The sequence below is a fragment of the Misgurnus anguillicaudatus genome, chromosome 22 (genome assembly GCF_027580225.2).
Source record: "Misgurnus anguillicaudatus chromosome 22, ASM2758022v2, whole genome shotgun sequence".
In the NCBI taxonomy this organism is placed as follows: domain Eukaryota; kingdom Metazoa; phylum Chordata; class Actinopteri; order Cypriniformes; family Cobitidae; genus Misgurnus; species Misgurnus anguillicaudatus.
In genome coordinates, this window is record NC_073358.2 from 36,457,786 (window position 1) to 36,485,695 (window position 27,910).

Consider the following 27,910-nt stretch of genomic DNA (forward strand, 5'->3'; position numbering starts at 1 on the left):
CGTTCGTCCTCTGTGACCTCTTGACGTCATGATGTATTGCGTGGGGTCAGCTGCCGCATCACGACCGGATCTACATGAGGAGAAGTTGTGCTTTAAAAGTATATATTTGTTATTTTTATTGTCAAAAATGACAATCGTTTTGCTAGATAAGACCCTTATGCCTCGTTTGGGATTGTTTATAGTCCTTTGAAACTTCGTTGAAAAAACTGTTAAGTGTTGAGTTAAGTATTAAATGTTGGGCTCTATTAAAGTCCATTAAAATGAGAAAAATCCTGCAATGTTTTCCTCAAAAAACATAATTTCTTCTGGACTGAACAAAGAAAGACATCAACATTTTGGATGACATGGTGGTGAGTAAATTATCTGGATTTTTCTTTTAAGAAAATGGACTAATTCTTTAAAATACATTTATATTTAATTTAATTTGTGTAATATTTAACTGTACCTGTCAAAATTATTTGCATCATTAAGTTTACCGTGCGTTATTAGCTTCAGGCGGTTGTTATCTCGGAATAACATACCTTGGAATGTCGCGACTGGCGAATCAGAAATATGATAATGTCGGTCTTGTTTACATCACCAATCCCAGGAAGTAAACTGTTGGCTACAATCCATGTGTTTGTTGTAGTCCAAGAAAAGAGGTTTACATTGGAGACGATAACTCAAGTCATTGTTTACTTTGGGGTTTGTACCTTTTGCATATCGTTAACATGTACTATTAAACACCTACAGACCAAAGATCGTGAATTGGACCATTGGTTCTCTTTAATCAGTGAATGGCAAAATTGTATATTCCAAAAACGCTATAAACGTTGCTACCATCGAAAAAAATTACTAATTTCGTGAAATGGATTTTTGGTCATACCGCCCACCCATAAACCATATGTGCAGCAAATGACACTTCACCTTAATAAGTGCTCCTCAAATCTACACGGCTTACCTTAAAGTGCATTCCAATGCATTTCTGTGTTGCTATGGTGCTGTTGCTACGAGTCGTCATGTTATGAGACTCTGTGCTCAAGCGATGTGGAGACTTTGGGGTTTAAGTGACTGAGGTGTAAGACAGAACAGATGTTTGAATAACGGAGTCAAAAGCTGAATGAGTTTATCCTTCTCCATCTCTCTCTCACTCGCTCTATTTTACAAATTCAGTCATAAAATTGGCACTGATTAAGTCACAGTCTGTCCAGCTACAGGTATGCCACTCAAAACAACATAATCAAGTCAGATGTTGTCGGTGCTTTGAGAGGGGAACCGCGGGACAACCCTCCATCACACGTGTCAATGTCCACCACCCATCTGTCACAGAACAGGTGGACTTTTATAAGAAATCAGATTTGTTTAGCTGAGTTCATGCATATGGTCCAAATATAAATACTGTCAAAGAGTTCTGATACTTCTCATGTGTCTGAACGCCATTTACACTGGATGGCTGTGAGCTCTGTTTGCGATCTTGTCATCTCTCATGTGTATAGTTGTGTACACGCTACTGATTCTGTTTAAATCAGTGACTGTAAATATTGTATATCATGTCACATGTAGGTTCAGCAAACTAAAACAGCATTTTCTCCATAAAATGTTATTTTTTTATTGAGTATACGACTCTTTTAGTGAAAACCACATAGTACACTGTTAGACTCAAAAAAGTTTCCCTACAGTAGCTGTCACGGGACCTAAAGAGTTCATATTAGTACCTCAAAGGTACACACATCTATAACTAAATGGTACATATTAGCACCATTTTAAAGGGCAATGCCCCAGTTACAGCTTAGGTTCAGTTTTTACAATTTTTCTGACAGTGTATGGAGGGATTTTGGACCCAAGTTAACTTTGATTGTATTGCACTTGAAGAAAAAGCATGTGTGAGAAAAACAATACACCAACAGGAAGTTGGTGGAAGAGATACTGCTTTTCAGTGTTCTTTGTCAACATTTATTTGATTTGACACTGTGTTATTGTCAGACAGGGTGAGAAAAGCTAAGTGAGACTGTTTTGAAGTGCTCTCCCGGTCAACAGTGTTATAGGAACCTTCTCCACCTTTTCTTGTCCTTCCTGCTCTGCAATACTTTATTTTTTATCCAGCATTTGAAACTGGGTGTCCAGAGCAGACAAGAGTCTAAAGGGAGGTTCGAATTGTGTGTGGGCTCATGCCTGTGTATATTTCAGAACTGAGAAAGGATCCCAGACCTGATTTGCACATAGATTGGATTGGCAAGTTTAATTTGGACTCCAGCTTATTCAGGTTAAAAGGATAGTTTACCCAAAAATGAAAATTCTGTCATCATTTACACCACGGCGTTCCATATGAATTTTGTTCTTCCATGGAACCCAAAAGGACATTTTTAAAGAAAATCCAGGCTGTTTTTTTATGCATATAATAAAAAGCAATTGGGGACTGGTGGCGTTGACAAAAATGACAAAAAATATTGAACAATTTGTTTATTGAGATTTAACAAATTATCCCAGTATATTTAAAAAATATATTTTAAATGAAATAGTTAGATCTCTTTTAACATATTAACAATAAATAACATAACAATAAAGGAAAGACACTAATTAACATTAAATGAAAAGAAGAAAAAATAATAAAATTAAATAAAAAATAGTAATAAAAAATAAAATAAAAAAGGCACAGGTCAATACAAATATCAAACCAAGAAGAGTTGAAAGTAGTTGAAAATAGTCAACCAGGAAGCAAATATAAAAAGGGGTAACTTGGAAAAAAACTGAATGATTACTAATATAATGTGGGTGTAAATACGTTAAGAATCAAGATATTTTGTCTCTTTCAACCTCACCCATTACATTACTAAAATCAGAGTTTGAGATAAAGGGTTTCCAAATATCCTCAAATAGGGACAATTTATTTTTTAGAATATATGTAATCTTTTTCATTGACAAACAAAAAGACATATTATTAATCCACTGTACAACAGATGGCCTTTCCACTTTTTTCCAGTACATAGCTATTAAACGTTTTGCTTGAAGTATACACATGTCAATTAGTTTACAAGTGCTGCTGCTACAACATAATATTTTCAGGAAAAATACAAATTTCTGGATTCATTGGAAGATTAAAAATGACAAAGAAAATTGATAATAAATGTGGCCCGTGCAACTCTCACATTATATTCCGTTTTAATTTGCTATTCTGAATTTTTGCCTTGGACTTTTGAATCATGGCACATCTGGTTTGATGTCAATGACATCAAATGTCATTGGTTCTCGAATGTCTTGTGCAAATCCTATTGACGTCAAACAAAATGTGATGATATGCTTTCATATTGGTTTTGGAGCTTGACAGTACCTGTTCCCATTCTTTTTAATGTGGAAAACAGCAGTAAGGAAAATCTTTTAAGTCGTGGATTTTGGAATGACGTGAGGTGACATAAGCCTCTTTCACACAGTAATTCTGTTAAATTACCATGAATTTACCAGAATGAATTTACCAGTAAATACAAAAATGTGCTGTTCACACATGCAGTGACGTTCCGTCTTTTTACCAGTAAGACATCATTCACACATCAGTATCAAAATACTGGTAAACTCGAAGAGAAAGCGGAAGTTACCTGTGGCGCGCGGCCGGCGAGCTCCGTGTCGTATTTGTAAACAACGGCGGGTTATGACTTCATATCCACGGTTCCGTATTTTGTTGTTTTCACATCTGTGGCAAACGGTCGCGAAGTTGCTCGTGACCAAGCAAATTGCGTGAGGCGGCGTCAACCTGCGTTTGCACATTAGGCTTCACAGATGGTGTGCTAAGGACGTCGGCAATATGGCAAATAGACGGTAAGGTGTGTTCAACAACTTTGGTGAAGAAATGTGGATGTTTACTTCAGGTGTGCTTGACTTTTAAGCAGCATGTGGAAACGTCCGTAAACAGTTCGGGGGTAAACGGCGCGTCACCTGTATAAAAAACTTTCTGATTGGCCCGATCTGTCAGCGCGGTCTGACGTCATCCGATCTAAATGCCGGAAATCCTATATTTTTTGTTCACACATAGCACATTGTAATCTTACAAGCTGTCTTACTGGTAAATTGGGAGCACTGATTTACCGGAAAGGTTCTGTTCACATATGACATGTTAACTGCAATTTACCAGTAAATTACCAGTAAAGACTGTATGTGTGAAAGGGACTAATGACAGGACTTTCACTTTTGTGAACTCTATATACAGTAATTATTATGTCTATGTTGGTATTTTCCAGTTTTACTTACATCAGTTCGAAACTGTGGTGTAGGTTTCCTTTAAATACAGATTTTAAATTACAGTAAATGCTCTTACTTCATTTTCTATTTTAAGGCTACAGGAACTGGAACAAATTTGCACTATTAACTCACGTCGCACTGCTGCTACATTGCTAATGACTCTCAACCTCCCTTAATAAGTCATCAGATATCTGACTGAATATACAGCATTTTTAATGCATTTGGCCGACACTTCTATCCAAATATATGTGTTCCCTGAGAGTCGAACCCACAACCTATGCTCTACCAATTGAGTTATTCAACAAACATCACAACAAACACGTCATTAGACTTGTTTGTTGTGCCTGTCCTATCGAGTCATTTTGTTTGTGATATGCACTCTCATAATAATGAGATTAACTGATTTCCTGAACGGTAGGGGTGGAGCCGAATTCCAGGCGGTTAAGAGAGGAAGTCTTCAGAGATTCTCAGCATTTCCTTCCCACGGTGATACAATGCTCAGAGTCTATCTGTGTTTGTATCAAAACTCCAGGAATACATCACAGTCCGCTATGAATACAAGCTCACTGAACAGTTATTCTGGTGTGATAGTAATTTATTTGCTGGTATTACAATAATGATTGGTTGACAATGCACTACCGCCGTGAAAGCTCGGTGTGTTGGAGTTTTCTTGCATTTGGCCAATGTAAGGGAGAGGTGTTGAAGTGAAACTAAAGTGTTTTGGCAGCTGTATGGCTGAGCTGTTTGGGTCACACTTCCAAGAATCCAGCTGTAATTAGATTGAGCATGCTGGATCTCTCTGGACGAGACACAAAAACAGATACACACACAAACAAGCCATTTCTCTTAGTACACCCAGTACTGCCACTTCTTGCACTAATGAGGGTTTGATATCAGACCGGCTGTGGGCAGATGCGATATCTGCTGGAGATCTGCTACTTATTGGAATACCAGATAATGGTTGTTCTGTGCCTATAAATACCCCAAATTGCCTGTTTTTTCCTTTTTTAATGTGTTTAATGGCTTAATAAACACAATTTTTATGTTTCTTACCCAGCAAACGCATTGTCACAATGCTACACTGTCAGAAAAAAATGGTCCCTAGTTGTCACTGAGGGTGTACCCTTTCAAAAAGTACACTTTTGCACTGTAAAGACTTAATATTTGTACCTTATATTGTTACATACAGGTATATATCAGTGGCGCTCGTGACTGCTCATCAGAGGGGCGCTAATTCAAAATAAGTGTTCGGAGTGTCATGTGTTGCTTGCGTTTTCAAAATATGTGTTTGTTGCGTCATGTGAACCATGCGCATCACGTGTTTTGTCAAAATAAGTGCTGCACACGCGTCAAAACGTTTATGATAAAAGAGACGTTCACGTTCACAAAATACACCCAAGACACTCCCTTAACAGTAAACTCTGATTACGTGTGAGATTATGCAGGCACTTATTTTTCACATAGGATCTCTTGAGGCGCAGAACACATATTTTGAAAAAAGGAACCACACACATGACGGGCCACATTGAGCGCCCTCGAAAAAATAAGTCACCGGCCGCCACTCGTATATATTTGTAACAAATTTATACATATCTGCACCTAAATAGTTCATTAGGACCTTATCAAAGTGTTCTTCCCCAGTGACAGCTAGGGACCATTTTTGAACATTTTGTCTGACAGTGTAGGAGGATGTTCTTAGCAACAGTCACGTGCCAAATTCAAAAAATTCTGCTGAAGGCCACCACTAATAAGAGAAAACGCAGCAGTACACTGTAAATCCAAAATAAGATCAGGTAGGAGGAGATCAGTGCTGTCTCTCATTACTACATAATAAGGTGACAGAAAAAAGGAGATAGTCCAGCTCCGTAACTTACTGTTATTCCCTGTTTAGCCGAAGCACAATTGAAGATGAGTCAGGGAGATCTTACAACCTCACAGAAAAATTCATATTTCATCCGCATCAGTGGCATGCCCTGGTCCTATCCTCCCTGGGGTCGGTTCAAACTCCGGGCATCTTAGGAGGAAAATGGACCAGCCAACTGCATGAATACTACATGAAGAGGACCTTAGAGGTGATTAAACTTCAATGCACTTACTCCATTAGATATTTAGAGATCTCAACCACTCAGCATCACCTCGGCTTCATTTAGAGGTTTAAGTGCAAGTTATAGTCGCGCTGACGCACACCTCTACAAAATTTTGACATCACTTCCATTCTACGCGGACCGCAAGCGATGTAATTGGTCCCTTTCCGTCAGGTCAAAAAAATCAGTGTCGCATTTCTTTAGGCATTTCTGTTTGCATCCGTGACAACAAAGATTGGTAGGTTAAGGAGTGATTTAAGGGTTTTTTCACCCCTAGGACTTTTTCCTCCTTTCCTCTTTCCTCCTAGGAGTTTTTTTCAACCACTAGGGAGTCAGCTGACGTTGGTTTAACTTAGCACCCTCTTCTATACATTACATTATTACTACGCTCGCTCCTGTTTAATCTTAGCCGCTGTACTCTGCTCGCCTGGCTAACACCAGACCAGTCTCCTAGAGAATGAGACGTGGTCTGGGAACCACGGGTACGTGAAAGCTATGGAACTAAACCAGTAGCTCTATATTGATATTGAAAACCAACACAACTTAGTGGCACTGTGACAACCACAGTAGGTAGGCTACAGAGATAATGACAATATGATATTAATAAATACCACTTACCATTTATAAATTAAATGGACTTCATCGACGACGATGCCTAGCAAGTTGGTCCTATAAAACTCCTTTTCTATAATGTCTTGCCATATCCAAACATCCTTCTTGGATATGAAATTGGTTAACGCCAGAAGTTGCTTTTTTTTTTTTTAATAAACTTGCGTTCCAAACTACTTCGAACACTATCTAAGGCTGCAGTCACACCAAAAGCGTTTATGGCAGTTACAGGCGCCTTTTTTGAATGATATTCTATGGGCAGGGCGCGTTTGCGCGCTGTTTATGCGCGCCGAGCGCCTTGCGGTTTTTTGCCGCCTGCCGCGCACGCGTTTTTGAAGGAGCGCTGAGAGCGAAGAAGCGCCTGACGTCATTCGCGTCTTCCATTGTCCAATCGAATCAGGGGAGAGGCGGGCCTTACGTTGTGGTGAGGGAAGTTTACAGTTGCTTTGAAGAACCGGACTCCACTCGCTCACTCTCTCCTTCGTGTTTGTGCACCTCTCATCCTCAAACAAGGTCAGAGCAAGCGCCCTCTTTTTAAAGTTTCTGCTAATATGACAGTTAACAGCAAAAGAGCGTTCACGCTTCAATATTTGATTGACAAGACAGCTGACTCGGTGGTTGCTTAGCAATATGAAAAGCCGCGTCCCACTGCTCTTTTTAAAAAATAGGCAGTGCGTCACGCGTTGCGTTTGCAAGCGTTTAAAGCGCTTTTGGTGTGACTGGCCCCTAAGGCTGCATCAAAAAGTAACTGTGCGCCTGCTGCCGTGTTGGATAAACAAAACTGCTACGGTGTGTTGCATAGACGTCCTCATTATCTTGCTGCCCCCTCCCCGTTCTGTGATTGGTTCCCTATTTCAGGGAAAAAATAGGTCCATGGTTTCCATGCTAGACTTGCAGCGTGAATATATTTGCTCGCAAGGCAGCATGGGGAAACCCAGGCTAGTACTGCTGCTTATGTTGCACAGATTTGTCTTTGTTTTCTCCTGCATTTATTAATGTAAAGCTGCTTTGACACAATTAAACAATTGTGAAAAGCGCTATATAAATAAAATTGAATTGAATTGAACTCAAACTGCAACAAAAGTTGCTGTCTACATTTACCTTCATCATTGCTGGTCTTCTCAAAAAACATACACAACAAGTTGCCTCTGCTTTTTCGTTTATGGGCATACTGCGTCTTTGGCTGTTTCATTGCTACCATGCGTACACATGTGGATATTGCTTACTAGCGGTCTGCATGTGTAATTAGACAACAACGCAGAAGTATATGAAAATGTAGAGGCTACGCTTTAGGACTTACGCACAACTATAATGAGCCCTTTAGAGTGCATTGTCTCGGTGCTAAAACAGACGAGGTTATCCAACTTCTTTGAGGTGTAAATAAAACAATCATTTATTCTGAAACTAGATCCAGTGATGTTGTCACGCAGAGCGTGTTTTACAGGTCACGGTTGGTGCGAAAGCCGACGGCTGCTCACAGACTGTTATATACTCAAGGCACGCGCAACGATCCCCTTTGTTTTTGCGGAATGGAAGAGCACTCCTTCTCCATAGCCGAGTAGTGGGAATGAATTTGCTACGCTTCAGCTATTGGTTTATTAGCCACAAGCTCTTTTGTTGTGTGCCATTAATCTATGATTAGAAATCTAAACAGGCAATTAGGAGGCAATATTCCAAAAATCAAAATCCAATCTGCCTCTAATCAAACACACCTTCGTAGTGGGCAGCTCAAATTGAATGGCAGTGGGCTGGAATACATTAGAAGGAATGATGCCCTAGCATCACTTGTTATGTTTTATTCTCTCTATCTCCATTGCAGTCTCTCTCTATATCTCACACTCTTGTTCTCATCTTCTTCCATTCCCTTATACTTTATGATTGACAATAACTCACACAGAGTATCAGCTTTGTTTGTGTTTCCTACACTGGTTTATGCATACATATACAAACATAGATGTACAGTTCAACTTCATTGATTGGTGTGCTGAAAGATAGATATAACATCTAATTATTATAATATAGATAAGTGCAGCATCAGTTATCACTCCTCTCCTTTACACCAAGAATAGCTCATGCCATTGAGCATTTCTTCTCCACTACCTCCAAAGCCCAAAGGATCAGATCCAGTTTCTTCATGTAGCCTGTGCTTTTAAGGTTTATAGGGATCCTGTGAGAATATTACTTACAGATGGGCCTTTGACATGAGGCATGAATAGCCACACCATCACAACAGCGTCGGAGAGGGTTTCTAATGGAGCGTCTGGCTCCTCGATTTCACAGTCCGTCTCTGTGATGCTGTATCATGCAGGACTGCATACATACTTTCATGCACAACAGCATTGCAGCGTGTTACTGAACGCCCGTAAAATACCAGGTGCATTTTAAACCATACTTCAGGTGCTCATGACATGCGTCAGTAATACTTTAGTTATGGTGAGATGAATGGCCAATGCACATATGGCTATACATCTTTGTACGGGATGCATAAGGCCGTATCGGTATGGAACCATAAAAAAAATTCTTTGATTTCATGTTACTGCTCTAAAGGGGTCACGGCAAAGCATGATAGATTGCATTGAAGTCTATGGCTTAGTTCACACTGCACTTACTTTAAGACTTTTTGCGCTGTTGTTCACATTATCGTTTAAATTCGACTGCCATCAGTCTCACGTGTGAACCGTATCTGGCCCTGAAGTGACCCGCATGCTCAGAAGACGACGTGATGTCATCTTCCAGCTTCCTCCATTGCAGGATTGTGTTGCATTTGAATTACTTAAATGGCCATTTAAACTGAAGTCAAATTGCAATACATACAAATATGTATCTGATTTAAGACCACATATGAAAGTGACCTGGGTCTGTTTAGAAAAAATCGGATTTGTGCTGTTCAGACTGTCATAAGAAAATCAGATATGGGCCAAAAGTCGGATTTGGACTGCAGTGTGAATGTAGCCATAGACTACGTTCACACTGCCATCAAAATCCGATTTTCTGCTCATATGTGACCCATGTCTCTCTCTTTGTATGACAGTGTGAACAGCACAAACCACATGGAATCTGATCTTTTCGATTCTGATTTGAGCCACTTCTGGTTAGTCACATTGTACTGCTATTATTTTGAACAATACTGTATGTCCATTGTGCATTATGCCTTATATCACTGAATATACTACACAGCCTTTATCTGACTGTGCTGTAAATCTGCAAGTGTTTCCATGACAGCATGTGCTTCCTGAAACATGTTGGGGAGCATTTTGCGCGCACACATAATCAAGAAGTCTATTGCTGATTCAGTCATTTCATTGGTTGCACTTTAGAATAAGAATATGATTCCTTCATAGAAGTGTTTATGTGGTGGTACTATTAGTAAATTATGATATTAGATAGGTTGATAAGAGTTACATTTACAGTTATGCATTTGGCAGACACTTTTATACAAAGCTACAGTACTTACAGTGCATTATAAGGTATCGAACCCAGAGACTGACTTTTCCTGTGCTAACACAATGTGCAACTAAAAATTCAAAAAATTGTCCCTAGTTGTACCCTTTCAAAAAGTACACCTTTGCAGGGTACTGACCTAGTGACAGCTTGGGACAATTTTTGATAATTTTTTTCTGACACTGTACAATAAATAGCATGGTACATGAATTCTACTAATCCAAAAGTAATATACCATTGTGTTATGTCACGAAACCATACATGTTTTTCTTATTTACGTATTTTGTAAGTGAATAATCACTCATTCCAAAACGTTAAAGTTACGTCCCATGGTGCCTGGCTTCCAACTATCCTGCCCTTCGGTGTGTCTGTATTGCAGTGTTGTATTTCAGAGCCATGCAGGCTGTTATTTGATCTGTTAACAGCTGGACATTCAGTGGCAGAAGCAGCAAACAGGACAGCAGGAGCCAAAACTGCCGTAGGGAGAGCCAGAGCAGAGATAGGAGGAAGTCAAACACACGTCTTTCCTGCCATGTCCACGGTCGTGGCCCGAAGACCCTGCGTGAACCGATATCTTGGCACCACCTCCGAGCGCCTCTCATTGAAGACCGCATAGTTGAATCACGTCCAGAAAACAATATTTGTGGTGTTGTGTTGATGTGTGCGCATATGGACCTTTGCCCTCTAAAAACCGTGGATAGCAACAGCCTGAAGTTACTTCACCCTTTTCATGCAATGCCATTGTTCATGACTCTCGATTTATCTCTTTTTTCGCACCCTCTATTCAAACAAACAGCTCCACTGCCAGACCATCTAACCTCCCATAGCCCAGCCCACTTGTTTTCACAGGTTTCACCTAAAGCTAACTCCTGTTTTTGTTTTCATAGTTGTGTCGGGTTTTTCGGGAGAGATTCGTTTACCCGCTGCTTCATTTTCTCTGAGTTTACTATCGTTTCGGGTCAAAAAGCAGTGATATACGCTCTAACCGTGTTGTCAGGGTTGCATTCCAACGAGGGAGCGCTGACCGTAAGTTGAATTATATGCGTAAGAGTGTGAGAGTGCAGGCGAGTGTGTGCTTTTTCAGGCCCCACTGTAAGCCACAGAGTGCCAGAAATCTTTCAGAAGTGTGTAACTTGGAAACGTGACTAATTCTTTCCAGATGTTCAAAATTACTTTTGCAAAAATATTTTTCGTATTGCAAGTCTAGTTGGGGGTAAATGCAATCACATTGATGGTCTATTATCATTTATGAGGCAGGTACAATCTGGAAACTTGCCAGTCAAAAAACCTGTGCTACCTTGAATAAATACTCCTTTTATTTTTTGTTTTGTTTAGAAGGTTATTTTTGGAGGTTTGTCCTTATTGGTCACTTTTTTTTGTCTAAACCTAGAACAAAAGAACAAAAGGGGTGGTCAGCTCAGTCAGAAAAAGGGGCTTCTTAAAGCTGTTGTTAAAGAAACGGATGCAGCCAGGAAGAGAGGGAGGAATGTCTAAAATTACATTCAGAGAAAATGAGAGGATGGAGGTTTGGCACGGGATCAATCATGCGGACAAGAAGATTAGTAAAGCCAATACAGGCTGCTAGCTTCTTCTGCTCGTCGCCTTTTCACTTTCATCTCGGTTCCCTTTTTAAGTTAAGCTTCTTTGCCAACCCTCGTCCCAAAACACATCTGACCACCCGTTACTCACAGCTCACGGTGGAATGGCGCATGGCGGCCCCTCCCTCCTCTTTCTTTGCATCATTCTGCCCCATTAGGACATAGCTGTCTGTCGGCTCAGGCCTGACAGATCCAGAGCATGCTCTTGAGTGGGCAACACTTTGGGTGAAAAGAGCTCTAGTTAGCGCTGGTTCAAAACCTATTGAGCACAAAACGTAGGACAACGTCCTTATATACAACAAACTGAACCACAAAAGTGACTGATTCGAAGCACTCTACATAGGCAGCACAAAAATAGCACTTTTCTTGTAAAGCTTTGAGGAGATGTCACAACCATCTATTTTTAAATTGTGCAGTCTAAAAACAGCTGGGTTATTTATTTATTTTTTGACAGAACTGATGCCAGGTTAAAGTTAATCACAGGGTTCCCACGGGTCCTTGAAATCCTTGAAAGTTTGTGAATCTGGGGGAAAAAATTCAAGAAGTTTTTAAAAATATACATAGATACAGGTCATTGAAAGTGCTTGAATCTATTTTATGCAAGAATTTTTCTGGAAAAAGTCCATATAATTCCCTGTGTAATGTAGGATAATATCATAAAATTCTAGACTTTTTAAGCACACGTGCTTAACTGTTTCCTTTAAATGCTTATATATTCTGTATGTGAATGTGGATTCATACCACAATGCTTTTTTGCATAGCTGTGTTTGACACATGAAAACGTCTCGGGTTACGTATGTAACTGTTGTTCCCTGTGAAGGGAACGAGACGCTGCGTCTCCCTTGCCATACGTCCTGCGTCCCTGTAATGGCGTCTTTGGGAATATTTCAGATAGCGATATACTTCCTGGCTCTCGCGTCACCCTGTCTTTGTCGTTAAGCCTCACCATTGGTTGAATTTGATATACACATTCAGACGCACTTACCCCCGGAGGCGTCCCCAAAGTGTCACCGCAGTTACGCAGTGTGAGTTCCCTTGAAAGGGAACTGTAACAATATATCTTAAAAGGTAACACAATGTAACCTTGCACTCCCTTGAAATGTGTCCCCACATTTAGTCCTTGAATTTGAGGGTATTGGACCTGGAAAGTCCTTGAAATGTCCTTGAATTTGAAGTTAACTAAGGTGTGGGAACCCTGTACTCAATGCTGGGTTGTTGTTGTTATACAGCCAAGGGTTATAATAACCCAACAGTTGGTTTAAAACAACCCAACATTGGGTCAGTTTTATCCCGATGTGTTATCTCCAATATTTACCCAGCGGTGGGTTATTTTAACCAGAGGTGGAGAGTAACGAATTACATTTACTCGCGTTACTGTACTGTAAGTTTTTAAAATCTGTACTTTTACTTAAGTATGTTTTGTTTAAAGTATTGTACTTCGCTACAGTACATTTGAAATCATATCCGTTACTGAGTAAAAAATATATAAAAAATAAGGCTGGGGCGGGGGAATGCGCAAAACTCACAAATCATGGATGCAGATGACACAGGTGCCAGCTGATGCAGACACTCAAAACCTTTAAGATCAACATTTAATCAATCTTGAATATACGTTTTCACTAAACGAAGTATTTTGCCAGTTGAAATGCGTTTTGCAATTTCCATTTCCCTAATGGACAAATCTTTCTGACTCCTTAAAATGTTGCCTGCATAGACAGCTCCCTTTATTTAAGAGCAGAGCTCTTGTATCCTCCATTCGATCACCTTCCTACATTTTACTCCCCAAGCAGCCGTAGAGAAGACATATCTGTGCCCTTCCCTAGTTATTTGTTTTATAAATTGTCTGATTTATTTGCTCAATTTTCCACAAGTACAGCGCAGTGAGATGGAAGCTAATTCCCGCTCGCTGTCGCATCCCTGCGTGCCGAGACTCTCCGTCATGAAGACAGATACTGGAGGGTAGCGATCTGATGGGAAACGCTTATGACCCAAGGTTATACAAACGTCCTGGACAGAGGGATTAATTGTGTGAGATCTTACTGATGATTGCTGCCATGAGGTTTGACCGAAATCCTGTTAGCCAGAGTGCTTCTAAGGGAAAAGGCTGCCGCGCCAGTGATACATGCTTGGGATGAATCTGCAATGAATAGATCAGAGGAACAGAAAATTGCAGCTGAAACCATCTATATTTAGTAGGGCTGTGACGATTAATCGTGCAACAACACATTGCTTTACGGCAGAGATATCAAAAGCTCATTGGCTCTTTGCGTGCCACGTGACATATTTGCGTTATTTTCGTTGGTGTACGTTTGAAATAAAAAAAAATGCGCCGTGACAGAGGTAAGCCGGATCAGCGTTTTCTTGGATTAATAACTTAAATACTTCTCTTTACTTTACTTCATATATTCCAGAGAGGACCTCCAGAGAGCACATCATCTTTTTTACTACTTTTGGTACTGATTTTAATATTCGCAATAAATAAGTTGATGTGATTACACTTGTCTGTCTGTTATGCTTTTTGTAACAGTAACGTTAAATGATTTTAATAAACTGTTTTGCGTTGGACTGTAGTGGCTAAAAATATCTTTTGAATGCTATATTTTTACTATTCTTCTTACTAAAATGTTCCTAAACATATCTGTTCGTTACGTTGCATAATATAAAAAGAATACATTACGTATTTAAACATTTTGTATAAAAAGGGTTGGGGTTTAGGGTAAGGTTTGGGGTAGGATTAAGGTTGTAACGTATCGCTAAAATGGTTAAAGGGAAATTATACAGCTTTATGGAATGAAAGAAACGTAAATGTTTTAAGTTTTTTAGCTGTAAAAACGTAATAATGCTACGTTTAAATGTTGTAAATACGTCAACATTGTACGTTTTAGCATCTATTTAAATGTACAAAAAATAAGTTTTTTGTTTTTTAAAGTTACGTGTAAATACTATGTATAGGCGGTTTCATCGGACGCACGTGCGCTGACACGATACACGTCTGGATCCGAACTTAACTCTGACTAGTTGCTTAACTGATCTCTTGAACAAATGCCTCGTCGAAAATAACAAATGTTTTGGTTTCTTAGGTAATCTATGTGTTGTTTTTTTGCTTGTTATATAAATAAACTACGTTTAAAGAACTTTGTTGTTATTTATTCTTAGCAGAGTTTACCGGAAGTTACGTGCAGACCACGACAGCCGCTTGTTTATGTTGTTACTGCTGAAACCGTCTATTAACAGTGAGACCAGGCTGAATAAAGAATATTTTAAATGATTGTGTTTGACAAGTGTTGCTTTTTTAAATGCACATTATAAATGACTCAAATTCATAGTGATTTTAGATTGATAAGGACTTCCTACTTCCTACTATTTAAAAACTGAATCAAAATGAAAAACAAAAGTTGTGTGCACGCAAATGTAAGCACCGCCCTACAGCATTATTAGATGGTTGTTGTTGTTTTTAGGTGTAAAGTGCAAGAAACGTCGCTCTTCCAACTGTGCACATAAGGTGGTCTTTTATCCAGTGCGGATCAGGAACGGAGCCGATAACCTCCTGAGTGACTCAGCTATTCAGTGGCGTTTTAATTGCCAATCGCTTTTCTCATTTGCCTATCTAACCTATTTTCTGCTGCTCACCTTATCTCCTTCAGCTCCGTCTCAATTTGCCATTGTGAAAGACTGATGTTTATCTCACACACCACCTCATTCATCCATACCAGGAAGAAGGATGAAATTAAAACCCAGCTGATTTTTTTTACTATGAAACCATGCTGTGCAATTACCGAACCCCTTAATTATGTGCAAATTCAAGGACAACACGAGATTATTGAGGGCTTAAAATGTGATATTGCACTCTTTGGCTTCGGATTTCTCATGTGACCAAAAAACTCTAGTTGAACTCTTGGGGTTTATTTGCTGTTTTCTTTAACTTGTTTCCTTAACAATGTCTTTTTTTACTAGTCGCTCTCTGGACTGTTGCTAAGGAACACCCTCTAAAGAGCCCTGCGGTTCAGCTTAACTATTTTTCACAGCTTTAAGTGTGTGCTTAAAAATGTGCATATAATAGCATTTTCTATATGCAAAACTTTGGTGCCGAAGTAAAAGAACCAGTGATTAATGTATTAGATAGCTACCAAATGTTTATAATTATCACCCATCTACTTTCTGCTTTATGAAAGATTGCCGGAGCACCATTCTCTCTAAAATTAGATTGCATAAAAACACTGCGCACCCGGCTCATTTTCCAAACCCCGCGGCTTACCCATAAAGTCCTTGCAATCCTGCAAGGCACGCTATCCCAGCGCACGCATGTAAACACTAACACAGTGCTAGGTTCAGGAGTTCATCTGTGTAATAGCTGTCATGGAGGCAAAGCTGGTATCAGATTCATCAGATAGTAGCAGATCCCCCCCCCCATGGTGCAGATCATCCGCGATGATGACCCCAATGTATGATGCTTAGGTCAAAAATCCTCAACCTGCCTTTGGGCCATATCGTTTATCTGTCTGGCTGACCTAAGGGACTTTTTGGGAATATTGGTGCTGGCGGGGATTTCTTGGTTAATCCCACATCATATAAAGTCCATTTTTGGAATTCACTCGGAAAACAAACTTCATGGTTGGATGGTGAATATGATACTGTTTCATGTCCTGTGTGTTTCCTGAGTGGTGTTGATGTCATGGACAGGTGTTTATTTTATATTGTAAATAAATGAGGTCTTGCTCCATCTCTCCTACAGATCTTGGTTTTGCTTTGTATATTTTTTAAAAGTGGTCCCATCAAGGGAGAATCCGACTGCGGTTTCTTTTTTCTGGGTAACATGTTTTAATGCAAAGAACTGAAAAAAGTTGAATTTCTAGAAAATAGCCAGTTTCAGATGAGCAAAATCTGTTAAAATAAATAAATATAACCTAAAAAAAGATAACTGCCTAGAAAAAAATCTATTTATTATTATAAATTAAGAATTTTTTGAAGAGCTCAGATGCAAAAGCCACTAAACGCCACCTCAGTCAAACATGTGATAATGATATTAACCGAATGCTCTCAATGCGTATTATACACTCACCTAAGGGATTATTAGGAACACCTGTTCAATTTCTCATTAATGCAATTATCTAATCAACCAATCTCATGGCATTTGCTTCAATGCATTTACGGCTGTGGTCCTGGTCAAGACAATCTCTTGAACTCCAAACTGAATGTCAGAATGGGAAAGAAAGGTGATTTAAGCAATTTTGAGCTGGCATGGTTGTTGGTGCCAGACGGGCCAGCCTGAGTATTTCACAATCTGCTCAGTTACTGGGATTTTCACGCACAACCATTTCTAGGGTTTACAAAGAATGATGTGAAAATGGAAAACCATCCAGTATGCGGCAGTCCTGTGGGCAAAAATGCCTTGTTGATGCTAGAGGTCAGAGGAGAATGGGCAGACTGATTCAAGCTGATAAAAGAGCAACTTTGACTGAAATAACCACTTGTTACAACCGAGGTATGCAGCAAAGCATTTATAAAGCCACAACACAACTTACCTTGAAACGGATGGGCTACAACAGCAGAAGACCCTACCGGGTACCACGCATCTCCTTTACAAATAGGAAAAAGAGGCTACAATTTGCACGAGCTCACCAAACTTGGACTGTTTGAAGACCATCATGCCTTGTTACCTTTGGTGAAATGGTGTGGGGGATGTTTTCTTGGCACACTTTAGGCCCATTAGTGCCAATTGGGCATCGTTTAAATGCCACAGCCTACCTGAGCATTGTTTTTGACCATGTCCATACCTTTATGACCACCATGTACCCATCTTCTTATGGCTACTTCCATCAGGATAATGCACCATGTCACAAAGCTTAAATTATTTCAAATTGCTTTCTTGAACATGACAATGAGTTCACTGTACTAAAATGGCCCCCACAGTCACCAGATCTCAACCCAATAGAGCATCTTTGGGATGTGGTGGAACGGGAGCTTCATGCCCTGGATGTGCATTCCACAAATCTCCATCAACTGCAAGATGCTATCCTATCAATATGTATTAGTATGGTGTTCCTAATAATCCTTTAGGTGAGTGTACGTTCATCAAATACATTCACTTAAATTCTGCTTAATCCCAGAGAAATATGACATTTTTAAACACCACAAAGATTTAGTAGCGAAGTCCTCTAAGTGCATGGAAGATTAATTGGGGTGAACGACAGCATGCACATGTATACGACGGCATGTAGTGCATATTTTTACATGTACTTAGAGGTTTTTGCCGCTAAAGACAGTCAAATTTGTTAAATAGCAATGAAATGCTTAAACTAAGATTAATGAAAATTTTAATCACTGACTAATAACCTAATAACGAAACATAAGAGCAGGATAAAAATGCTCATTTAAATAAAAAAACATGCCACATGCACTTATGGGGTTTTGCATCGAAACCCTTCCTTTGTATCATAAATACAAACCTTTTGCCCCACCCCTTAGTCAGATTTAATTGTCTTATCTGAAGCACTCACAAAACCACAATGGAAGACACTTTTATTTCATTCAGGGTTCATTTTTAAGAAAATTTAACTGGGAACCAAGGCAAAGCACTACTTATTTCAGTGCATTTTGATATTAAATGCTTGGCCTCTCTTTAGCTCCTCCCAAGAGCTTTCTCCTCGACCGTCAAGTTTTTGGGGCGACCTTTTCTAGACAGCGTCTGGCTGCTTTATTTTACCTTTCTTTTCATAGTAATTCAACCAGTAAGGCCCACTGGAATATTTTGCACCATTTTCCTTTTTTAAATAATATTTTTACTGATTTTTAACAGCTGTAGTATTTTCTTTTACCATCACAGTATTTCAACTCTGGCTTTAGATCAACAATTTAAAAATGTGCCACAGTATGTGAAAACCCAGCTAAAGTTGTTTTTGTAATTAACTTTTAATCACATAAAAAAATCACCCTATCGGTAGGGATGTAACGGTATCAAAAATTCACGGTACGGTAGTATTTCGGTATGATGCCCACGGTACGGTAATTATTGAAATATTTGCAGGAAGAAAAAAACAAATGAAGACTTGGAAAAACTCCCATAAGTGTTTATTAAACAAGACTGAACATTACAATGTACAAAGTGTAGTGAAGTGTTTACAATTTTTATAAAAAGGACAAAAAAAATAAGTTTCATTTTAGTTTGTCGACTTTAAACAACTCCCAATCAGTCAGGTTTTAAGAATTGAGTGAGTCCCTCAATTGACCTAGTTTTTATTATTATTAATATTAATGCTAATGCTTGGTACTCATATGAAAGCAACGGTTGTGATTGTAGAATCAAGAAAAGATGATGGGTTTTAAGATGGGTCAATTCCTGAAAACAAAAACAACCCAGGAAAAAATGAAAATTGCTTACTTATTGTAGCTGGACTTAGAGCTGAGGTCAGCTCACTTAATACAGGGGCGCATTTCCCAATCGGAAGTCTGCAGCCTCTATGGGTCGCATTTGTAGGCTGCATACGTAATGAAGACCGTCTCATTTCAAAATATTAACATTTTTTCAAGTTGACTATTATTCTTATTTAATCGTATATTATTGTAACACGCTTATGACTTGCGAATGTAATACTCAGTTAACTTAAATACACCAGGCGTTTAATGACGGATGCAGCCTGCATATGCGACCTAAGTAGGCTGCAACCTTCTAATTGCGAAACGGCATACACACTCTGCTCATTCACGGATTTACTCACTCGTTTTTTGAATGTCCATCACATGTTGTCCTTCCTCGTTTCTTGTCACAGCGAACGCGAACTTTTTCGACACATCAGATGTAAAATCCGTGTTTCTTTTGCTTCCGCCATTGCCGCTCCACTTGTAGAGAGGCGTCAGAGTAGCACGCATGGGATTATGGGAATTGTAGTTCCCGCGTCCCGCCACTCGCTTTACTTGACCGGAAAAAAACTACACCTGTTGCCCGGAAGACCTAACGTTTTACCGATCATGTGACCACAGTGGTACCGGGAAAATCTTCTACCGCAATACCACGAAATTTATAATACCGTTACATCCCTACCTATCGGTACATATTATAAGGAACGATCTGTGAAAATATATAATCTTGATATCTTTAATACTGACTGAGTAAGGCTATATCAAAGATTGAAATCAATGTGAAATTAATGACTAAAATCAATCTTTAATGCTCCTAATGTACATTATGACGTTTGACCGACAGTATCAAATTATCTCTTATGAAAAATGTATAGGGCTACATTCAATGCATGTGAGTCAGTTTGGGTCAAATCTTCAGTTTGCATAGCGCTTTCCCACCATGCATGTTTCTGTTTTTATTTTGCATTAGAAATTGATACATTTAGTGTCCATTATTCATGTTATGCCATGGTTTTCCAGTAGGAATTCATGATTGGTGAAAAGAGGAATATTTATCTCTGCTTTCACAGGGGTGCTAATAGGCTCTTTAGAAATCGCTCATTATTTTCTCATTTCAAATTCTGCTCAAGGCTGCTTGTGAGCTGTCAGAAAGTTAATCAAAGCTTTGTTTCTGTGCGGCATGCCTGAGTAATCCATATGCCACTCGGCTGTAAGGAGTGAGCCACTTCACATGAGATGCTTTTGCTTCATCGGTCATCCAATTCTTCATCAATTCCAGAGCTCGAAACCTTTGTTCAATTATTCGAACGCTTAAAAAAGTTTCTTTTGACTTGGTTTTCTCTCAGAGGAATGAACTGTACTGTAGGGTGGGCAGACGCTCTCACTGCCAGCCCTGAGAAATGATACAGGCACATGAAAGGCTAGAAGTCAATGATTAGCGAGACGGGCTGCGGATCAATTTGGCCTCACGCAGACTTTGAAGCCTTCCTCTATGCTAATCAATGAAAACTGTCCACCCGTTAATGCGTATAAAGATGGATGGAATACACATGGCTAACATTGGCATCATTCCTCATCTTGTGTTGCTGCCAATGCAATCACACACTCTTTTCCACACACATACAGCTTATTCTATCCTGAGCACTTGTTGTCAGTGTTTCATCATGTTTAATTTGTTGTGCTAAACTGTTGCCTCGACCCACCTTTGCTTCATATTTTTTATATAAATGGAGGTGCAGCTGATATTTTATTTTGGTGTGTTTGCTTACCTCCCCACTCTTTTGCTCTAAGTCATACATCTTCAGTAAATGACATCTTGCCTCCAGAGGGTTCTTCTTGCTACTTTAGCTGAATTTTGTTGCTGTATTTCAAGGACTCTACAATAATATCCAGTCAGATGCTGGTGATTGTAGTCAATTTAAAGGGCACCCATTTTGTGTTTGGACATAAATGCGTGTTGGCAGTGTGTGAACCATAGACTGTAAAAAAAATGGACGTAGTGTCTATAACATCACCTATTGGTTTGTGAAGAGCATTTTTGAAGCTTAAAGTAGCATTGCCTGCTGTCGGCATCTTGGCCACGTGTCACCGCGCATCACGGATAAACGAAAATGGGTAAAAAGGTGGGACATGGGTGAAGCTGAAGTGGCTGGTTGCTGAAACCACGGCCGTCTAGCTCAATTCTAGTAATAGCAGTGTCAGTTCACCCCTCAATCAAGTGGCCACGCCCTTAATTATGCAGAACTTTAAGGCTAAATATAATTTAAACAGATGAGTTACAAAAAAATGTTTTGATGAAGGGCAAAATTGGCTATATAGACCAAAAACACTTTTTGTACCAGGCTGTAAACACATTATTTTCTATTCTAAAGTTGGGCATTTTAACATTGACTCCCTTTTGGATCCACCCTTAACCGGCCAGTCGATGAATTGCAGTTTAAGTCACTTCTGTATTGGCTTCATCAGAGAGATTGGAAGGTTGCCCCTCGGTGTGAACACAACTACTCTACAATGAAAAAAATCCAGAAATGCTATTTTTATTCTCTTGTTAATGTGACATGACACTGATAAAGCCCCGCCCATAGCCACTGACTGACAGCCCTGCATTACCAAAGTTTCTGCCATAGTGGGTTGTATGCTGTCTGCCATATCTCAATAGTGAGATACAATTGTCTCAGACTGTATTGACAAGAATCAGATTTATTTTAAATAAATGCGCCCACTGTTTTTTTTTTTTTTTTGGTAGGGGAGGTGAGGAGCAGTAGCTAATTTGCATTTAAAGGTACAGACACGAAAACAATGCATTTTTGCTCCTACCCCAATAGGGGCATTTTGGACAACATTATAATAAATTATTTGTGGGGTATTTTGAGATGAAACATCATAGACACATTCTGGGCGTACCTGAGACTTATATTACACCTTGTAAAAAATAGGCACGCTTTAAGAGGGACATTTCGGAAACATCTCAAGGCACCTGCTTTCAATCTAGTCAAAAGTCATACAAGTACAGCCTCTATCTTTATATCAGTGATAAAAATGTAGAAAGAATGTATGCATGAAGCTTGAAAATAATCTGGTAACACTTTACAAAAAGGTTACATTTGTTAACATAAGTTAATGCATTATCTATCATGAACTAACTGTGAACAATACTTCTATATTTATTAATATTTTTTATGTTAATTTTAGCATTTGCTATATTTTTTATCAAAAGTTGCAACTGTTAAAATGTGTAAAGTGCACAATAAACATGAACAATTGTATTGGCAACGATGAATAAATACTAAAACCGATATTGCTCATTTTTAGTTAATGTCACCTAACACATTTACCAATGTTAAAGAATACAACATTTCCTATTACTTAAAGCTCTCATGTTCTTTTTAACCCTCCCATGAAGTCTAATCCCATGTCAGTGACCTTTGACCTCTAACCACTGCCCTCTGCTTATCCCACAGGAGCAGAGCCCCAGTAATCAGACATCACTGGCCATGATGCAGGAGCCCCAGGAGGTTGTTGAGGAAACTGTAACTATAGAGGAGGACCCCGGCACACCCACCTCTCACGTTTCCGTGGTTACCTCTGATGACGGGACCACACGCCGCACAGAGACTAAGGTATCCATGCTTAAAAGAGACAAAAGAGTTGTGTTTATCTGGTGTGGCTTACAGTAGTCAGAGAGTTCCAGAACAAACTAGCATTGAATTCCACTCAGTCAGCTCTTTATATATCAAACAAGAGTCACATGGCAGACTAGTGCTTGTGTACTATTAAGACAACTGTTTTTATATGAGGGTGTGTTGACGTTTGAGTACAATGCTGAACAAATCTAAATTATGATATATGCTGTATTATAACATTAAAGCTTTTAGTTCCATCCATTTATTCTATCTGTAGTCTTGGAAACCGCATCTTCTTGATTGCCCTTTACTTTTGTTTTGTATTTCATAAAAGGACAATTTGACTAATATTAAGGTGAGTTACAATCTCTACCTCACATTGGCATTTTCACACGCACATGCTGCCCTTTGTCAGTCACCATTATATGTAACCATTGAAGCTCAACAATGTGTAGCATCTTTGCCACTTAATCACTGCATATAGCTTTAATTCGCCCAGCGGTCACCCCCTCATGCCTTAATGCTGTAATACTACAGTTATATGCATGCACAAGCAATTTCTTTTTAATTATCAACTAATCTGCACACAGTTTGTAAGACTTAGCGGAAGGAAGTAAAAGGTAAAGTATAATTCTGCTGAACTGGGTTTTTCACCAATAACCTATTCACACATAAAAACACTAAGGAATAAAAGTAGTGTGCACATACAAGTTGGTGTTTCTTTGAACTTGTTGGTGTATTTGTGGTGATATCAGGGATGTGTGGACAAGCTCATAGTTATAGGAAAATTACTCTTTTTTAGGGATGCTCCGATCAGGATTTTTGCTGCCGATACCGATTACCGATTTGTGATCTTCGTGATCGGCCGATACCGATTTTTTTTTTAAAGCTGATATGCAAGCTCTTTGATGACTGTAACTGTTAACATTTTTTCTAGATAAGTAACACCACAGATGTTGCCTTTGTAATATTACTTGCAGAAATTAGGTATATTACTGGTTTAATAGAGACTTAAATAAATAAGTACAACAAATATTTTTTCTGCAAATAGATATTTAATATCTCTTTAAAAAGGTTTGTCTCCTAAAAGTAATGAAAATAAAACACTTCACAGTCTTTACTGTATAAATTAAATATACACGCATTCGTATGAATTATAACAGTTATTTAAAGCAGAGAGTGATTTATTGAGAGATGAATCGGGTTACTGCAGCTTTAAGATGTGAGAGAGAGAGATCGCTCTGTTCACGTGCACTGATGACAGGCTGCGGTGTGTGCGCGGCGGCTGAACGCAGACAAGAGCAGCTGTGAGGAAAATAAAAGTTGAAACGCTCAAAAACTTTAAAACGCATGCAAATAATAAACTTTTAACATGAGGATGCAATTGTCCGCGATAGCTGTGTTGTTTGATATACGCTGTTTGATGGGGATGTGAAGACGCGTCGCGCTGTTGACCGGAGCGCATCCTTATCATAGAAAATACGCATACCTCTGTAAAGGCAGAGAGAAAAATACAAATCTGCATGTCACACATAAGCAACGGGTTGTAAAAATTCTCACACTACGTAAAAATGTCTCTAATTGCAGCAGCATTCAAGATCCTTTTGATGACAAAAGTAAACAGAAAGATCGGTTTATGAGATCGGCAGATTTAGCGAGCACCGATCGAGTCATTTAATGCCATTATCGGCAGATCCCGATCGGAGCATCCCTACTTTAAACAGCACGCAAGCCTACGAAAGAAAACCACCCACCTAACAGCCCGTCAATGACTTAAGATAGTTCGCTAAAAACGGAAATTCTGTCATCATTTATTCACTTTCGTGTTGTTACAAATATGTATGAATTTCTTTGTTCTGATGAACAAAGGAAGATATTTTGAGGAATGTTTGTAGCCAAACCAATAAGCAGCCCCAATAACATTTATAGTATTCTTTTTTCCTTGTTTGCTAGATAATTATGTTTTGCATTCGTTCACACCAGCTGCGGTAGAGGCGTCAAGCGCGAGTGATTTCAATGTTAAGTCAATGTGAAGACGTGTTGACGCACGTCTGGAGATCTCGCGGCGCAAAAGAGGTTGAATTGCGCGTACCACGGCACGCTTAACGGCTCATTCGCGAATGCCACGAATTGAGTGTTGCCGCGGCAAACGCGCAACTTGAAAAATTTGAACATTGGCAGAAAAACGCAGTGTTAACCAAACTCTAGTAGTGTTGTGATTACAGGAAACGAGCAGAGTCGCAGAAGCCCCTCCCATGACGCAAATTTCCGCATGAATGTCTCGATGACTAGAATTTCATGTGCGGCTTTCATGCGCGAATGAAGCGAGTAAACTCAAAATGTTCAAGCGGCAAGTGGTAGACACGAATTTGACGCCTCAAACGCTGCTGGTGTGAACCCACCGTAATAATAATTTGTGTATTCCTATATTTAAAAGATTAATTTACCCACATACTTGGGAGTAAATTGGTAAAAAAAATTAAGCTTATGTATTTTAAAAAATGTTGGTGGAGTTTAAGGTGTTAACAAAAATACTCTGGCCCTATTTTTGTTTTGAACTGTTCTGGATTGTTAACTATGTTTTGGGGAAAATATCCCTGCTTTTTATACATTCAGACAGGCTTTCATTTACCAGTTTTCTTTTGACTCTTATGAGAGCTGACAGTTTCATTATAACTGTGCTTTTCTAATCCATGCCTCCTGATCTCACATAACTTTCACCGTAGGTGACCAAGGTGGTTAAAACCATCACACGCCGAACCTTCCAGCCAGTGATGCTGATTGAATCCAAACCATCTACTCCCATACCCACACCCATCCCTCCATCGACGCCACCACCATCTGATACAAATCCAGTAAAGAGTGTTTCTGTCTCCCGTTCCTCACCTCACTAACCGTGTCTGTAACAGCTGTTGTGGCTGCGCTGTGTAAAACTAAATACCAGAGTGATCATTAAACCCTTACAGAACTGTAAAATCTGGCCATGACGCCTTCGTGCACTTTTTAACAGGCGAACAGTAGTAAACACAGCCGGTGCTGTAGATAGACACCTTCATTAAAGGCAGCAGTAGCCTTGGTGGTTAAGCTCAGGCTAAACCTTTTTTTAATTTAAGATTCTTTAAACCCGCCTGCTTCTCTTACACAGTATCCAATTCTTTAAACTGGATTGTATTGTAGACAGACTTTTGTACCCTATCAGAAAATAATGGTCAAAATATGCACCCTACTGTAGCTGTCACTGCTGTACCCTTTTAAAAAGTACAGCTTTGCACCTAAAGAGTTAACTGCTGTATTAGTACCTCAAAGGTACATATTGGTACCAAATGTATACATTAGGACTTTTTTAAAGAGCACCTATTTCATTGCTACCGTTATTTTGTGTATTTGGTATAATACACTGTGTTTGCATGGTTTATGGTTTAAAGAATACATTATTTTCCACATACCGTACATTTTTTGAAAAAAAAAACTGTAAGTAAACTTTGAAAGTAAACTTATTATTGTTCATTTACATTCAAGGTACACTTTCACAAAAAATTGTCAAAATGTATACCCTAGCTGTCAATGTGGTACCAAAAAGAGCTTATACATTTTAGTATCTCAAAGGTACATATCTGTACCTAATGGTACATATAGGACATTTTTAAAGGTACTGCGGCCCATTTACAGCTGGGGTACATATTTTGACAATTTTTAACTAACAGTGTACAGTATACATTGTATCAGTTTGTCGAACCCATGGTTTTGTTAGTACCATGCTGTACCATAATAATGCATTGTAAGTCTATGTTCTTTTAAAGTCTGACCGTGGGTTCACACCAGCCGCGCTTGAAGCGTCAAAATCGTGTCTAGTTTGCCGCTTCAACATTTTGAATGCATTCACGCGTCTAGAGCGAATTAGACCTGCGGAAAAAGCAAGCATTTGACGCGTGTCAGAGGCGAAATCCGCTTCTTGTGGGAGGGGCAAGTGCTATGCGGTTGTCTGTTTGCAAAATTGCTGATGTTGATCGTGCATTCATCAAGAGAGTTACCGATTTGTATTTGGTCACCTTACTATAGGGATAAATAGTTAAAAAAACGGCGGGAATGCCGGGGGTCGATAAACGTCACGTGACTCAAAAGTGAAATGTGTATTTACAACTTACCAGGTTACCCAATGTCCTCACTGACACTCTTCCAAGCGAGGTCCGTTTTATTCCTGTCTCTATAGAAATAAGAACTTGTGTCGTATAGCTCCGGGTGACTGCTCACGGACAATATCAAGCGTTCCTCCATATTGAATGAGTGACTCCGGACGGGGCTGCCGCCACAGCAGCAAGCAGGCTCCTGATTGGTTAACAAATTCGCGTCAAAAGCAAAATGCACAAAAAGCACTATTCGCGTGTACCGCGCCAGACGCTTAATTCGTACCATTCGCGCTAACGAGGGGGAATCGCGTCTACCGCGCCGCGCTAAACGCCTCATTCGCGCCGCGAGACCTCCAGATGCGCGCCAACGCGTCTTCACATTGACTCAACATTGAAATCACTCGCGCTTAACGCCTCTACCGCGTCTGGTATGAACGCAGCATGATGCAAGTAACTATAGGTTGTTAGAGGATGTTTACAGGTTTACAGGATGTTTGTAGGTATTTTACTGAAAAACAAGACCTCTAAATGTCCATTGCTTAATTTTTTTCAAACTATAGGGAGAAAGTGAGAATCATTCAACATTAATCAAGATGTTCAATACCAGACCTGCTGCAGTATTTACAAAAGTTCATTGAGTGCTTTATTTCTGAAATCGTTTCATAGGTCGTACTGTGAAGAAGTGTATTTAAAAATAACCTGGCAGTAAAAAAATGTTAGCTATATAAAACGTGCTACAAAAAAGTACGGACGAATTTTGATTTCTGCATCTCACAGCCAAAATGGTCGTGTCTGTATTAACATTCTGCTTCATGCTAACTTCATATGCAAGTTGTTTACACTGACAGTGATTTGCAATGACA

General features: G+C 39.3%; 1 protein-coding gene across 17 annotated transcripts in view; it reads left to right on the forward strand.

Moving 5' to 3' along the window:
- Positions 1 to 27,910, forward strand: part of arvcfb (ARVCF delta catenin family member b) — a 292,272-nt gene that overhangs the window by 174,469 nt on the left and 89,893 nt on the right. For 5 of the 17 annotated variants that reach the window (XM_055199137.2, XM_055199141.2, XM_055199140.2 and 2 more), the window contains exons 1-4: positions 10,998 to 11,369; positions 22,759 to 22,917; positions 23,255 to 23,275; positions 25,647 to 25,775. In XM_055199137.2, coding sequence (XP_055055112.2) covers positions 11,001 to 11,369; positions 22,759 to 22,917; positions 23,255 to 23,275; positions 25,647 to 25,775 — 678 coding nt within the window. In that variant the 5' untranslated portion in view covers positions 10,998 to 11,000. Of the gene's footprint in view, positions 1 to 6,108; positions 6,282 to 10,997; positions 11,370 to 22,758; positions 22,918 to 23,254; positions 23,276 to 25,646; positions 25,776 to 27,910 lie in introns of those variants that run through there. The other 12 variants (XM_055199147.2, XM_055199145.2, XM_055199152.2 and 9 more) reach the window with 7 other exon arrangements.